Source organism: Ovis canadensis, chromosome 15 (genome assembly GCF_042477335.2).
Source record: "Ovis canadensis isolate MfBH-ARS-UI-01 breed Bighorn chromosome 15, ARS-UI_OviCan_v2, whole genome shotgun sequence".
NCBI lineage: Eukaryota > Metazoa > Chordata > Mammalia > Artiodactyla > Bovidae > Ovis > Ovis canadensis.
Window position 1 is genome coordinate 25,838,169 of NC_091259.1, and position 17,453 is coordinate 25,855,621.

At 39.9% G+C, this 17,453-nt stretch overlaps 1 protein-coding gene across 2 annotated transcripts in view; it reads right to left on the reverse strand.

Annotated features, from left to right (window-relative positions):
* C15H11orf65 (chromosome 15 C11orf65 homolog) overlaps positions 1-17,453 on the reverse strand; it is a 120,298-nt gene that overhangs the window by 54,131 nt on the left and 48,714 nt on the right. For both annotated transcript variants that reach the window (XM_069554956.1, XM_069554955.1), the window contains exon 3: positions 5,630-5,722. In XM_069554956.1, the coding sequence (XP_069411057.1) occupies positions 5,630-5,722 (93 nt within the window). The remainder of the gene's footprint in view (positions 1-5,629; positions 5,723-17,453) is intronic.

Here is a 17,453-nt window from a genome sequence, read left to right on the forward strand (position 1 = left end):
GATTGGTGGGGCTATTTTCCCTCCCTGTTTTTTGGCCTGAGGCCAAACTTTTGACCCAGCCTCCACTGGAAACTCCTGCACACTCACAGGCAAGTATGACTCAGTCTCTTGTGTGGACACTGCTCCTTTCTCCTAGTGCACACTAGGTTTTGTTTGTGCCCTCCAAGAGTAGGTTTCCCCAGTCCTGTGGAAGTTCTGTAATCAAATCCCACTGGCCTCCGAAGTCAAATTCCCTGGGGGTTCTCAGTCCCTTTGCCAGATCCCCAGGTTGGGAAATCTGTTGTGGGTCCTACAACTTTCTCAACAGTGTGAGAATTTCTTTGGTATAATAGTTCTGCAGATTGTGGGTCATCTGCTCAGAGGCTCTATGGTGGGTAACACTGCATGTCCCAGGTCTTCTGCAGCCAGTGCCCCTGTCCCTGTGGCAGGCCACTGCTGACCTGTACCTTCACAGGAAGCACTCAAACACTCAAAGGTAGGTCTGACTCAGTCTCTGTGGGACCTCTGGGCCCTGGTGCACATAAGGTTTTGTTTGAGCCCTCCAAATGTTTCTGGCGGGTATGGGGTTTGATTCTAAATGGGATTTCACCCCTCCTACTGTCTTATTGGAGCTTCTCCTTTGCCCTTGCACGTGGAATATCCTTTTATGGTGGTGTTCTACATTTTTTTGTCAATGGTTGTTCAGCAGCGAGTTGTAATTTTGGAGTTCTTGCAGGAGAAGATGAGCTCATGTCCTTCTATTCTGCCATCTTTCTGCTGGAAAACTACTAGAGCTCATCAATGAATTCAGTAAATTTGCAAGCTACAAAATTAATACACAGAAATCTCTTGCATTCCTATATACTAACAACAAAAGATCATAAAGAGAAATTAATGAAACAATTCCATTTACCATCACAACAAAAAGCATAAAATAGCTAGGTTTGCCAACAAAGGTCTAGTCAAAGCTATGGTTTTTCTGGTAGTCATATATGGACATCAGTTGGACCATAAAGAAAGCTGAGCTCCAAAGAATTGATGCTTTTGAACTATGGTGTTGGAGAAGATTCTTGAGAGTCCCCTGGACTGGAAGGAAATCAAACAGGTCAATTCTAAAGGAAATCAGTCCTGAATATTCATTGGAAGGAGTGATGCTGAAGCTGAAACTCCAATATTTTGGTCATCTGATGCAAAGAACTGACTCACTGGAAACGACCCTCATGCTGGAAAAGATTAAAGGCAGGAGGAGAAGGGGGTGACAAAGGATGAGATGGTTGGATGGCATCACTGACTCGATGGACATGAGTTTGAGCAGGCTTTGGGAGTTGGTGATGGACAGGGAAGCCAGGCATGCTGCAGTCCATGGGATCACAAAGAGTTGGACACGACTGAGTGACTGAACTAAAATGAACTGATACCTACCATAAGAGGCAAAAGGCCTCTGCTCAGAAAATTATAAAACATAAATGAAAGAAATCAAAGATACACAAACAGATGAAGAGACATACTATGTTCTTGGTTTGGCAAAACCAATATTGTGAAAATGACTATACTACCCAAAGCAAGCTACAGATTCAGTGCATTCCCTATCAAATTACCAATGGCATTCTTCACACAGTTGGAAGAAAAATTTTTACATTTTCTATGGAAACACAAAAGATCCTGAAAGTCAAATCAATATTGAGAAAGAAATATGGAACTTGAGGAATCAGGCTCCCTGACTTCAGACTATATTAGCTTTCTAATATAATAATTTCTACAGTAATCAAGACTGTATAGTATAGGCACAAAAACAGAAATATAGATCAATGGCCCAAAATAGAAAGCCCAGAGATAAACCTGCACACATATGGTCACATAATCTACAACAAAGGAAGCAATGATATACAATGAAGAAAAGATAGCCTCTTCAATACATGGTGTTGGAAAAACTGGACAGCAACATATAAAAGGATGAAAGTAGAACACTACCTAACACCATACAGGAAAATAAACTCAAAATGGATTAAAGACCTAAATGTAAGACTAGATACTATAAAACTGTTAGAGGAAAATAGGAAAACCATTCTGTGACATAAACCACAGCAAGATCTTTTTTTAAAATATATATATATGTATATATATATTTAACCTTTTAATTTATTTATTTTTAATTAAAGAATAATGATTATTACTTTACAATATTTTGTTGATTTCTGCCATATATCAACATGAATCAGCCATAGGTATACCTATGTTCCCTCCCTCTTGAACTTCCCTCCCATCTCCCACCCCATCTGACCCACTCCTCTAGGTTTTCAGAGGCCTGGTTTGAGTCCCTGTGTTATACAGCAAATTCCCACTGGCTATCTATTTTACATATGGTAGTGCATGTTTTCATGTTACTCTCTCCATTTGTCCCACCCTCTCCTTCCCTCTCCTGTGTCTACAAGTCTGTTCTCAATGTCTGTGTTGCCATTAGTTCAGTTCAGTCGCTAAGTCGTGTCCAATTCTTTGCAACCCCATGAATCACAGCACACCAGCCTTCCCTGTCTATCACCATCTCCTGGAGTTCACTCAAACTCATGTCCATCAAGTTGGTGATGTCATCCAGCCATCTCATCCTCTGTCGTCCCCTTCTCCTCCTGCCCCCAATCCCTCCCAGCATCAGAGTCTTTTCCAATGAGTCAACTCTTCACATGAAGTGGCCAAAGTACTGGAGTTTCAGCTTTAGCATCATTCCTTCCAAAGAAGTCCCAGAGCTGATCTCCTTCAGAATGGACTGGTTGGATCTCCTTGCAGTCCAAGGGACTCTCAAGAATCTTCTCCAACACCACAGTCCAAAAGCATCAATTCTTTGGTGCTCATCTTTCTTCACAGTCCAACTCTCACATCCATACATGACTACTGGAAAAACCATAGCCTGGACTAGATGGGCCTTTGTTGGCAAAGTAATGTCTCTGCTTTTCAATATGCTGTCTAGATTGGTCATAACTTTTCTTCCAAGGAGTAAGCGTCTTTTAATTTCATGGCTGCAATCACCATATGCAGTGATTTTGGAGCCCCCCAAAATAAAATCTGACACTGTTTCCACTGTTTCCCCATCTATTTCCCATGAAGTGATGGGACCAGATGCCATGATCTTCATTTTCTGAATGTTGAGCTTTAAGCCAACTTTTTTGCTCTCCTCTTTCACTTTCATCAAGAGGCTTTTTAGTTCCTCTTCACTTTCTGTCATAAGGGTGGTGTCATCAGCATATCTGAGGTTATTGATATTTCTCCTGGCCATTGCTGCCCTACAAATAGGTTCATCAGTACCATCTTTCTAAATTCCATATATATGTGTCAATATACTATATATATTTTTTCTCTTTCTGACTTATTTCACTCTGTATAATAGGCTCTAGATTCATCCACCTCATTAGAACTGACTCAAATGCATTCCTTTTTATGGCTGAGTAATATTCCATTGTATGTATATACCACAGCTTCTTTATCTATTTATCTGTCCTTGGACATCCAGGTTGCCTCCCTGTTCTATCTATTGTAATATTGCTGCAATGAACATTGGGGTACATGCATCATTTTCAATTATGGTTTTCTCAGTAGTGGGATTGTTGGGTCATATGATACTCTTGAGGGCTTCCCAGGTGGCACAACTGCACAACCTGCCTTCCAATGTCTCCTGCATTGGCAGGAAGGAGATGTGGGTTTGACTCCTGGGTCAGAAAGATCCCCTGAAAGGGGAAATGGCAAACCACTCCAGTATTCTTGCCTGGAGAATCCCCATGAACAGAGGAGGCCAGAGGGCTACAGTCCATAGTGTCACAAAGAGTTGGACAAGACTGAAGTGACTGAGCACTCAAACACCCATGGTAGTTTTATTCCTAGTTTTTTAAGGAATCTCCATACTGTTCTCCTGAAACTCGAATATTTTGGTCACCTGATGTGAAGAGCTGACTCATTTGAAAAGACCCTCATGCTGGGAAAGATTGAAGGCAAGAGGAGAAGGGGACAACAGAGGATGAGATGGTTGGATGGCATCACCGACTCAATGGACATGAGTTTGGGTAAACTCTGGGAGTTGGTGATGGACAGGGAGGCCTGGCATGCTAAGGTTCATGAGGACTCAAGGTCAGACATGACTGCGTGACTGAACTGATACTGTTCTCCATAGTGGCTGTATGAATTTCAGTTCAGTTCAGACACTCAGTTGTGTCCAACTCTTTGCAACCCCATGGACTGAAGCACACCAGGCTTCCTGTTATCACCAACTCCCAGAGCCTGCTCAAACTCATATCCATTGAGTTGGTGATGCCATCCAACCATATCACACTCTATTGTCCCATTCTCCTCCTGCCTTCAATCCTTCTCAGCAACAGGGTCTTTTCCAATGAGTCAGTTCTTCACATCAGGTGGCCAAAGTGTTACATTCCCCCCAATAGTGCAAAGGCAGGATTTTTTTGACCCACCTCCTTGAGTTAGGAAAAAAAAATTTTTTTAATGGGACTTAAAAGCTTTTGCACACAAAGAAAACCATAAATGAGATGAAAAGACAATCCTCAGAATGTGAGAAAATATTTGCAAACAAAGTGATGAATGAAGAATAAATCTCCAAAATATACAAACAGCTGATGGAACAAAAAAAAAATAACACCCAATCAAAAAAATGAGTGGAAAACTTAAACAGACATGTCTCCAAAGATGAGAAACTGATGACAAAGGCACATAAAAAGATGCTCAACATTGCTAATTATTAGAGAAATGCAAATCAAAAGTACAATGAAGTATCATTTTATACTGGTCAGAATGGCCATCATCAAAAAAATCTACAAACAATAAATGCTGGAGAGGATGTGGAGAAAAGGGAGCCCTCTTGCACTGCTGATGGGAATGTAAATTGATATAGCCACTGTGGAGAACAGTGTGGAAACTTAAAATGCTCCAACGTAAAGAGCTGAAAAAGAACAATCATATGACCCAACAGTCCCACTACAGGGCATATACTCTGAGAAAACTATAATTCAAAATGACGCATGTGATCCAATGTTCACTGAAGCACTATTTACAATAGCCAGGATATGGAAACCTAAATGTCCAATGATAGATGAATAGATAAAGAAGATATGCTACATATAAACAGTAGAATATTACTCAGCCATAAAAAGAAACAGAATTGAGTCACTTGTAGAGATGTGAATGAACTAGAGTCTGTTGTACAGAGTGAAGTAAGTCAGAAAGACTAAAACAAATATATTAACGGATATATGTGGAATCTAGAAATGTTGTACAGATTAACCCAGTTCCAGGGCAAAGGTAGAGATGCAGACGTAGAGAACAGATATGTGAACACAGGGGGAATGGGAGGGTGGGATGAATTAAGAGATTAGGATTGATGTATATACACTATCTTGGGTAAAATTGATAGTTAGTGGGAACCTGCTGTACTCCACAAGGAGCTCAGCTCAGTGCTCTGTGATGACCTAGATGGGTGGGGTTGGGGGGTGGGGTGGGAGGAAGGTCTAGGATGGAGTAGATATATGTATACATATAGCTTATTCACTTCATTGTACAACAGAAACTAATACAACATTGTAAAGCAATTATACTTCACTTGAAAAGAATAAAAAATAAAGGTATTTATACATCATAAAAAATATAATGTCCTTACCTCTTTAGGATTAATATATCTCACTATCTGACGTGGCTCCCCTTGTCTTCTTATATTAATCAGACGTTTAAAGTGTTGGAATACAGCGACATTCTAAAGGTTCAAACACATAGGATTTTACTGTTGAAACTGGGTTTCCTACCTCTAATTAGCTTTTTGCCTAATAAGGGCAAAATGAGTAAAAATCATGAGATAGATTTTACTGTTGTGAAAGATTTTTAGAAATATTATCCGATCACGGTTTGCTTTCACAAGCCAGGTAATACTGGTATTATTCTCACAGGGGTTTACCCTTAAATTGGTAATTCTATTACTAGGAAGTGTAAACAAAATGTCCAAAACTTTGGTTGTATCACTTTTGAACAGTTAGAGTAATGTAGGAGAAAGACAAAACACAGCCTAGTGGTTAAGCACACTAAACATGGAATGATATTGTCTGGGCTCAAGTGTTAGTACATACTAGCTGTGTAAGTACTTGATCCTGAACAAGCTGCTTAACTTCTGTGCTCAGTTTCTTATCTAAAATATGGGAATGACAGTACTATTTCATACAGCTACATTTAGGAATAAATGAGTTAACATTTGTAAAGCATTTAGAACAGCTTCTGGCACAGAAGAGCATTCAACAAATATTATCTATTATTATCATTACAAAAGCCTCCTTATTCCTGTAGTAATTCCACTGATTTACCAACCTTATCTACTTCTCATGTTAGTGCAAATTTAGTCAAACTACTCCAAGCAATTCTTGTATCCTGGAAAGTTATCTTTGGTAACTTTCCCCTCATACCTTATTCCTCCCCAAACCCTTAATAACTCTTAAAATGTTCCCCATCTGCTCCTTTGCTTATATTAAGTCAAATCAAATAAAGCCAAATTGAAGTAATCCTTAACACCAGTATCACAATATGAAGGCCCACCACAATTGCCTGTGGGAGATGGTGCAGCCCATATCAACACAAATAATATTCTTTCTGAAAGGAAGATGTAATATTCTTAAGTAAAACCTCAAATTGAGTATCAAGAAAATTTATGATGGTTTGAAATCTGAACAGTATTTATTAAATTTGTATATTACTGTATCAAACCACTCTCAAATTTAATGACTTAAAGCACAAACCATTTTCTGTGGGTTGAAAGAGAACTTCTATTTTTGTGTGGAGTCATGTACTTGGGCCTAGTCATTTGCCAGATCAGATGGAGTTGAGTGATTTAATATGGCCTCACACACTATCTGGGTCTTCACCTTGGATTGTTGGAACATCTGTGATAGCCTGGCTTCTCCCTCTACATACACTTTCAGTTAGAGTTTCTTCACAGCATTTAGGTTTCAAAGTATGAGAGATATAGACAGAGAGAAATTGCAAGGCCTTGTCGTGGAAGTCACACAGCATCACTTAGTTAGAATTCTATTGGTAAATTCAGGACCTAGCAGGTCTCAGGAGGTCTAGTGCAAAGTGTGACCCATAGGAAGTTCCATATATGTATGGAACCTCATCCAAGAGTGGCTCAGAAGAGAAATACTTATAGCGGACAGAACTTCAAGCATCATGCCAATTGTATCCTATGCCTGGAAGGAAAGATGGCCAGTGATACAGATCTACAGATGGAGAATAACTGATGGTTTGGCCGGATGGTCAGGGATTAGGAAAGAAAATTGTTTTTTGGTTAGGAAATTGTTGGGGAAGAGATCAGACTCCTCATACTTGAGCACCAACTGTGAAGATATTCGTATCCCATATTAAGTCTCAACAAAAAGCAATCTCAGCAGAGAAGAATATTAATAATCAAGTGGGCAAGTTGACCTATTCAGTCAGTCTTTTTTCCCTAGCCACTATTCTTGTCCAATGGGCTCATGAACAAAATGGCCATGGAAACAGGAATGGAGGTTATTCGTGGGATAAACAACATGAATTTTTATTCACTATATTTGGCTACTACGACTGCTGAGTGTCCACTTTGTCAAAGTAGAAAGCAACACTGATCCCCTGAGATAGTCTCATTCCTTGAGGAAACCAGGTTTCTTGTGGGATATCAGTTAGTTGGAACACTTTCATTACAGAAGGGCTAACACTTGATTCTCACTGGAATTGATAATTTATACTCCTGGATAGCTCTATATAGTCAGCAAAAACAAGACCAGGAGCTGACTGGGGCTCAGATCATGAACTCCTGATTGCAAAATTCAGATTTAAATTGAAGAAAGCAAGGAAATCCACTAGACTATTCAGGTATGACCTAAATCAAATCCTTTACGATTACACAGTGGAAGTGACAAATATTTTCAAGGGATTAGATCTGACAGACCAAATGCCTGAGGAACTATGGGCAGAGGTTTGTGACACTACAGAGGAGGCGGTATTCTAAACCATGGCCAAGAAAAAGAAAGGCAAAAAGGCAAGATGGTTGTCTGAGGAGGCCTTAAACATTGCTAAGAAAAGAAGAGAAGCAAAAGGCAAAGGAGAAAAGGAAGATATACCCATCTGAATGCAGAGTTTCAAAGAACAGCAAGGAGAGACAAAAAAAGCCTTCCCAAATAATCAGTGTAAATAAATAGAGGAAAACAATAGAACGGGAAAGACTAGAGATCTTTTCATGAAAACTAGAGATACGAAGGGGACATTTCATGCAAAGATGGGTGCAATACGGACAGAAATGGTATGGACCTAACAGAAGCAGAAGATATTAAGAAGAGGTGGCAAGAAGACACAGAACTATACAAAAAAGATCTTCATGACCCAGATAATCATGATGGTGTGATCACTCACCTAGAGCCAGACATCCAGGAATGTGAAGTCAAGTGGGCCTTAGGAAGCATCACTACAAACAAAGCTAGTGGAGGTGATGGAATTCCAGTTGAGCTATTTCAAATCCTAAAAGATGATGCTGTGAAAGTGCTGCACTCAATATGCCAGCAAATTTGGAAAACTCATCCGTGGTCACAGGACTGGAAAAGTCATTTTCATTCCAATCCCAAAGAAAGGCAATGCCAAAGAGTGTTCAAACTACCACACAATTGTACTCATCTCTCACAGTAACAAAATAATGCTCAAAATTCTCCAAGCTAGGCTTCAACAGTACGTGAATTGAGAACTTCCAGATGTTCAAGCTGGATTTAGAAAAAGCAGAGGAACAAGCAATCAAATTGTCAACATCCACTGGATCATAGAAAAAGCAAGAGAGTTCAAGAGAAACATCTATTTCTGCTTTATTGACTATGCCAAAGTCTTTGACTGTGTGGATCACAACAAACTGTGGAAAATTCTTCAAAAGATGGGAATACCAGACCACCTTACCTGCCTCCTGAAAAATCTGTATGCAGGTCAAGATACAACAATTAGAACTGGGCATGGAACAATGGACTTGTTCCAAATTGTGGAAAGAGTTATGTCAAGGCTACTCACCCTACTTGTTTAACTTATATGCAGAGTAAATCATGTGAAATGGTGGGTTGGATGAAGCAGAAGCTGGAATCAAGATTGCTGGGAGAAATATCAATAACCTCAGATATGCAGATGACACCACCTTTATGGCAGAAAGCAAAGAAGAAATAAAAAGCCTCTTGATGAAAGTGAAAGGGGAGAGTAAAAACGTTAGCTCTAAACTCAACATTCAAAAAACTAAGATCAAAAAACAAACAAAGAAACAAACAAACAAACAAACTAAGATCGTGGCATCTGGTCCCATCACTTCATGGGAAATAGATGGGGAAACAACAGTGACAGATTTTATTTTGGGGGCTCCAAAATCACTGCAGACGGTGACTGCAGCCATGAAATTAAAAGATGCTTGCTTCTTGGAAGAAAAGCTATGACCAACCTAGATAGCATATTAAAAAGCAGAGACATTACTTTGCCAACTAAGGTCCATCTAGTCACAGCTATGTTTTTTACAATAGTCTTATATGGATGTGAGAGTTGGACTGTAAAGAAGGCTGAGTGCTGAGGAGTTGATGCTTTTGAACTGTGGTGTTGGAGAAGACTCCTAAGAGACTCTGGACTGAAAGGGGATCAAACTAGTCAATCCTATAGGAAATCAGTCCTGAATATTCATTGGAAGGACTGATGCTGAAGCTGAAGCTTCAATACTTTGGCCACCTGATGTGAAGACTGACTCATTGGAAAAGACTCTGATGCTGGGAAAGATTGAAGGCAGGAGAAGGGGATGACAGATGATGAAATAGTTGGATGGCATCACCAACTCGATGGACATGAGTTTGAGCAAATTCCAGGAGTTGGTGATGGACAGGTAAGCCATGGCATCATAAAGAGTCAGACATGACTGAGTGACTGAACTGAATGACTGATTGACCTTGATCCCCATTACTCTAAAACACCTAGCCTGACAGAATGTTTGTCTGGCATTTTGGAGACTCAGTTGCAGTTATAGTTTCAGTGACAACACTTTTTAGACTACAGTGATGTCCTTCATGTTATAGAATGTGTTCTGAATTAATAGCCAACCAGAGTTTATGAGTTTGAAATTTAAATGGTGGAAATGAAACTAGCTCCCTTTCAATACTATTTCTAATAATCCCCTAGTGAACATTTTACTTCTCATCCTTGCACCTTTGGGTTCTGTGGATATAGAGGTTTTTGTACCACAAGAGGCTTCCCAGGTGGCACAGTGGTAAAGAAGCTGCCTTACAATTCAGGGGGCACAAGAGATGTGGGTTCAATCCCTGAGTTGGGAAGATCCCCTGTAGAAGAAAATGGCAACCTGCTTTAGTATGCTTCCCTGAAAAGTTCCCTGGACAGCAGAGCCTGTCAGGCTACAGTCCATGGGGTTGCAAAGTTGGACATGATTGAGCAACTGAGTACACCCACCCACCACAGAGGAATGCTTCCACCAAACCATGCAACAAGTTCCATTAACATGGAAACTCATACTGTCACCTGGTCATTTTGAGTTTCTCATGCCAGTGAATCATCACACCAAAAAAGTAGAGGGGAGCTTACAAGTGGAAAAAGGGTCTGTATAAACAAAAAAGGGACAGAAGAGTCAGCATTAAAGTGATGTAATGTGAGACATATTTATTAAGTTCTTGTTGACTTTGAAGATGGAAGGAGGCCACAAGTCAAGGAATGTGGGCAGTCTCTAAAGCCTGGAAAGGGAAAGAAAACAAATTCTACCCTACAGTCTACAGAAAGAACACAGTATTACTAATATCTTGATTTTAGCCTAGTGAGATTCATTTCAGGTCTTGGCCTCCAAAGTTTTATGAAAAGAAATTTTTGTTGTTTAAAGCTTCTAAGATTTTGGCAATTGTTTTAGCAGCAGTAGGAAATAAATATAAGTGCTTAACCTTTTACTTAGTGTTTATATTAAAGATATCATGGGTAGAGTATGACTCAGCAGGAAGAAGAATAAAAATCATTAAAAGATAAATACTCTGATGTACTCTGCATCATACGAAATGCTGGGCTGGATAAACCACAAGCTGGAATCAAAGACTTCCAGGAGAAATATCAATAACCTCGGATATGCAGATGGAAACTTGAAAACATTATACTAAATGAAATAGCCAGAGACAAAAGGACAAATATACAAACTACTTAGAATAGACATATTCATAGATACAGAAAGTAAAATAGAGGTAACCATGGCCTAGTGGGCAGGGAGGATGGAGTAGCTACAGGAGGTTCTGTAGCTACAGGAGGTTCTGTTTGAGCTGATGTAAAAGTTCTAGAAACAAACAGTGGTAATGGCTATGTAACATTGTAAACATAATTAATGTCACTAAATTCAGTACAGTTCAGCTCAGTTTAGTGGCTCAGTCGTCTCCGACTCTGCGACCCCATGAATCGCAGCATGCCAGGCCTCCCTGTCCATCACCATCTCCCGGAGTTCACTCAGACTCACATCCATCGAGTCCATGATGCCATCCAGCCATCTCATCCTCGGTCGTCCCCTTCTCCTCCTGCCCCCAATCCCTCCCAGCACCAGAGTCTTTTCCAATGAGTCAACTCTTCGCATGAGGTAGCCAAAGTACTGGAGCTTCAGCTTTAGCATCATTCCTCCCAAAGAAATCCCAGGGTTGATCTCCTTCAGAATGGACTGATTGGATCTCCCTGCAGTCCCAGGGACTCTCAAGAGTCTTCTCCAACACCACAGTTCAAAAGCATCAATTCTTGGGCACTCAGCCTTCTTCACAGTCGAACTCTCACATCCATACATGACCACAGGAAAAACCATAGCCTTGACTAGATGGACCTTGGTCGGCAAAGTAATATCTCTGCTTTTGAATATGCTATCTAGGTTGGTCATAACTTCTCTTCCAAAGAGTAAGCGTCTTTTAATTTCATGGCTGCAGTCACCATCTGCAGTGATTTTGGAGCCCCAAAACATAAAGTCTGACACTGTTTCTACTGTTTCCCCATCTATTTCCCATGAAGTGATGGGACTGGACACCATGATCTTCATTTTCTGAATGTTGAGCTTTAAGCCAACTTTTTCACTCTCCTCTTTCACTTTCATCAGAGGCTTTTTAGTTCCTCTTCACTTTCTGCCATAAGGGTGGTGTTATCTGCATATCTGAGCTTATTGATATTTCTCCCGGCAATCTTGATTCCAGCTTGTGCTTCTTCCAGTCCAGCGTTTCTCCTGATGTACTCTGCATAGAAGTTAAATAAGCAGGGTGACAATATACAGCCTTGACATACTCATTTTCCTATTTGGAACCAGTCTGTTCCATGTCCAGTTCTAACTGTTGCTTCCTGACCTGCATACAGATTTCTCAAGAGGCAAGTCAGGTGGTCTGGTATTGCCATCTCTTTCAGAATTTTCCACAGTTGATTGTGATCCACACAGTCAAAGGGTTTGGCATAGTTAATAAAGCAGAAATAAATGTTTTTCTGGAACTCTCTTGCTTTTTCCATGATCCAGCGGATGTTGGCAATTTGATCTCTGGTTTCTCTGCCTTTTCTAAACCCAGCTTGAACATCAGGGAGTTCACGGTTCACATATTGCTGAAGTCTGGCTTGGAGAATTTTGAGCATTACTTTACTAGCATGTGAGATGAGTGCAATTGTGCAGTAGTTTGAGCATTCTTTGGCATTGCCTTTCTTTGGGATTGGAATGAAAACGGACCTTTTCCAGTCCTGTGGCCACTGCTGAGTTTTCTAGATTTGCTGGCATGTTGAGTGCAGCACTTTCACAGCATCATCTTTCAGGATTTGAAATAGCTCAACTGGAATGCCATCACCTCCACTAGCTTTGTTCATAGTGATGTTTTCTAAGGCCCACTTGACTTCACATTCCAAGATGTCTGGCTCTAGATTAGTGACCACATCATCATGATTATCTGGGTCGTGAAGATCTTTTTTGTACAGTTCTTCTGTGTATTCCTGCCACCTCTTCTTAATATCTTCTGCTTCTGTTAGGTCTATACCATTTCTGTCCTTTATCGAGCCCATCTTTGCATGAAATGTTCCATTGGTATCTCTAATTTTCTTGAAGAGATCTCTAGTCTTTCCCATTCTGTTCTTTTCCTCTATTTCTTTGCATTGATCACTGAAGAAGGCTTTCTTATCTCTTCTTGCTCTTCTTTGGAACTCTCCATTCAGATGCTTATCTCTTTCCTTTTCTGCTTTGCTTTTCGCCTCTCTTCTTTGCACAGCTATTTGTAAGGCCTCCCCAGACAGCCATTTTGCTTTTTTGCATTTCTTTCCCATGGGGATGGTCTTGATCCCTGTCTCCTGTACAATGTTCACAAATCTCATTCCATAGTTCATCAGGCACTCTATCTATCAGATCTAGGCCCTTAAATCTATTTCTCACTTCCACTGTATAATCATAAGGGATTTGATTTAGGTCATACCTGAATGGTCTAGCGGTTTTCCCTACTTTCTTCAATTTAAGCCTGAATTTGATAATAAGGAGTTCATGATCTGAGCCACAGTCAGCTCCTGGTCTTATTTTTGTTGACTGTATAGAGCTTCTCCATCTTTGGTTGCATAGAATATAATCAGTCTGATTTTGGTGTTGACCATCTGGTGATATCCAGGTGTAGAGTCTTCTCTTGTGTTGTTGGAAGAGGGTGTTTGCTATGACCAGTGCATTTTCTTGGCAAAACTCTATGAGTCTTTGCCCTGCTTCATTCCACATTCCAAGGCCAAATTTGCCTGTCACTAAATTGTACACCTAAAAATGGTTGTTATGGTAAATTTTATGTTATGTATGTTTACCACAAAAAAAAGTGAATACTAATTGTTTAAAACAATAAGAATAATGTCTTCTTATATTTAAAACAAAAACATAAGTGAAAAAATCTGACAACAAAAAGCACAAAAGGGGAAGATTATAAAGGGAACTAACCTGTTTTAATATTCTTGCATTGTTCTGAAAAGAGTAAAATTACTAACTTAATGTAGGTAGAAATTACTCAAGGATACATATTGTTCCCATTAAAATAATATGTAACTTTTATGATCATCTATTGCTACATAGCAAACTACCCCCAAAACTATCTGATGTTGAACAACCACCATTTTATTATGCTCAGAATTAAAGGTGGCAAATTGTGGTAGGCCATAGTAAGGATGTCTGGTTCTCACTTCCAGAATGATTGAGACTTCATCTGAGATGGGTTGCAAAGCTGGGATTGGCTGATATGACTCAAGTTGGGTCTTATGTCAGAGGCCTCAATTCTAGCTGTCAGTTGTTTCTTGGTTCTTTTTATGTTACATCTGCTGGGGATGGAACATTGAAAATGGCTTTTTCATTTATGTATCTTGTAAGTGGAAAGAAATAGGTGATAAATCTCAGATGGCCCATCACTATTCTCTATAGGTAGCCTTTCCATTAGAGGATTGTGGTATCCTGAAACTGCCATGAGCAGTGTCAATCAGAATGAGCAATCTATGACACAGACATGGAAACTACAATGCTTCCTCTTCTTCTTCTTCTTTTTTTTTTGGACTGCCTCATATAGCTTGCAAGACCTTAGTTCCCTGGCCAAGGATCAAATCTGGGCCCCCTGCAGTGGAAGCTAGGAGTCCTAACCACAGGACCACTGGAAAATTTCCATTTTCTTTCTTTCTTTTTTACTGAAATGCTTCTTATTACCTAGAATCAAAGGCCCCAGAATGTCATATTCTATTTTATTTGTTTTAGTGGTAAAGCCTAAAATAGCCTAAATTGAGGAAGAAGAATGTCACTTACCTCTCAATAGAAAGAATAGGCAATAATTTATGATCCTTTTTAATCAATCAAAATAACCAAAAAGTTAATAGAAAAGAAAAAAGTCATGTATTAAAATGCAAGGAGATCCAACCAGTCCATCCTAAAGGAGATCAGTCCTGGGTGTTCATTGGAAGGACTGATGTTGAAGGTGAAACTCCAATACTCTGGCCACCTGATGCGAAGAGATGACTCATTTGAAAAGACCCTGATGATGGGAAAGATTGAAGGTAGCAAGAGAAGGGGATGACAGAGGGCGAGATTGTTGGATGGCATCATCAACTCAATGGACATGGGTTTGTTGAGACTCCAGAGTTGGTGATGGACAGCGAGGCTTGGCGTGCTGCAGTTCATGGGGTTGCAAAGAGTTGGACATGACTGAGCGACTGAACTGAACTGAAGTGAATTTTCTATATAAACATTTTTTAAATGGACACATAGCACTAATCAAACAACAAGTGATAAACTGGATTTTGGCTTCTGGTTTAAGATGGCAAAGTAGAAGGATGTGTGCTCATCTCCTCCAGTGAGAAGACCAAAGCTGTTGAACAACCATTGACAGGAGGATGCTAGAACACACCAAAAAAAGATACCCCAAACCCAAAGACAAAAAGGAAGTTAGGGAGAGACAGTAGGAGGGGCTCAATGACAATAAAATCAAATACCATACCTGCCGGGTGGCTGACCCACAGACTGGAGAACAATAAGTTCTTGCACTATTGTGAAGGTTCTGAACCCCATGTCAGGCTTCCCAGCCTGGAGAATCTGACAAAGAGGACTGGGAATCCCCAGGGAATCTGGCTTTGAGAGCTAGTGGCATTTGATTATAGGTCTTCCAGAAGACTGGGGGAAACAGAGACTACAATCTTGGAGGGCACAAACAAAATTTTGTGCACACCTAGACCTAGAGGAGAGGAGCAGTGACTCCACAGGAGACTGAACCAAACTACTTGCTCGTGTTGAAGGGCCTCATGTGGAGGCATGGGTTGGTAGGGGCTCACCACAGGGATGGGGGCACCAGAAGGTCCCCCTTGGTGTAAACCCTCTTAGAACTCACCATTAACCTTACCATAGAGCCTACAGACCCTAGGGCTGGGTTGCCTCAGGTCAAACAACTATCAGGAAGGGAGTGCACTCCCACCCATCAGCAAATAATTGGATTAAAGCTTTACTGAGCAAGGTCCTGTCAACCACAGCAGACTATTTTTCCCAACACCAATCCCTCCCATCAAGAAGCTTACACAAGCCTCAGCCTCATCCAGTAGAGGTCAGACAGAATAAGCACAGTCTCACAGTGGCTAAAACAAAAACCATATTAAGGAAAGTTAATCACAATGGAAAAACAGAAAGTTATGTCCCAGATGCAGGGACAAGATAAAATCCCAGAAAAACAACTAAATGAAGTGGAGATATGCAACCTTCCAGAAAAAGAATTCTGAATAATGATAGTGAAGATGATCCAGGACCTAAGGAAAAGAATGGAGGCAAAAATTGAGAAGCTGAAAGAAATGTTTACTAAAGACTTAGAAGAAATAAAGAACAAACAAACAGAGATGAATAATACACTAGAAGGAATCAATATCAAGACAACAGACAGAAGAATGGATAAATGACCTGGATGACAGAATGGTGGAAATCACTGCTACAGAACAAAATATAAAAAAAAGAATAAAAAGAAATGAAGACAGCCTAAGAAACCCCTTGGACAACATTAAATGCAACAACATTTGCATTACAGTGGTCCTAGAAGAAGAGAGAGAGAAAGGAGCTGAGAAAATATTTGAAGAGGTAATAGCTAAAAATTTCCTGAACATCGCAAAGGAAATAGTCAACCAAGTCCCAGAAGCACACAGAGTCCCAAAAAGGATAAACCCAAGGAGGAACACACTGAGACACATAATAATCAAACTGACAAAAATTAAAGACAGAGATAAAATATTAAAAGCAACAAGGGAAAAACAACAATAACATACAAAGGAACTCCCATCAGGCTATCAGCTGATTTCTCAACAGAAACTCTACAAGCCAGAATGGAATGGCATGATATATTTAAAGTGATGAAAGGGAAGAACCTACAACCAAGAATGCTCTATGCAGCAAGACTGCCCTTCAGATTTGATGGAGAAATCAAAAGCTTTCCAGACAAGCAAAAGTTAAAGAATTCAGCACCACCAAACCAGCTTTACCACAAATGTTAAAGGAACTTCTCTAGGCAGGAAACACAAGAGAAGGAAAAGAGCTACACAAAATAAAACCAAAACAAAATTTAAAAAATGGTAATAGGATCATATGTATCCATACATATCGATAATTACCTCCAATATAAATGGTTTAATGCACCAACCAAAAGACATAGACTGGCTGAGCTGATGAAAACATGTATATATGCACCACTTACGACATCACTCTGCTTGACCCCCTCAAATTGTATGTAATTATTTTATATTGTTAAGTTAATCCTGTTCCCATTATGGCTTGCAATTGTAGCTCTCTTTTTTGTCTGGCTATTGATTGTGAAAATTAATAAACATCTTTTACTCTTGTGATTATGTAACTATTACTCACTTAATACCATTGTATCATGATTGGTCAACAGAAAAATAATATAACTCTATATCACCAAAAGTGGGATCTAATAGAAAAA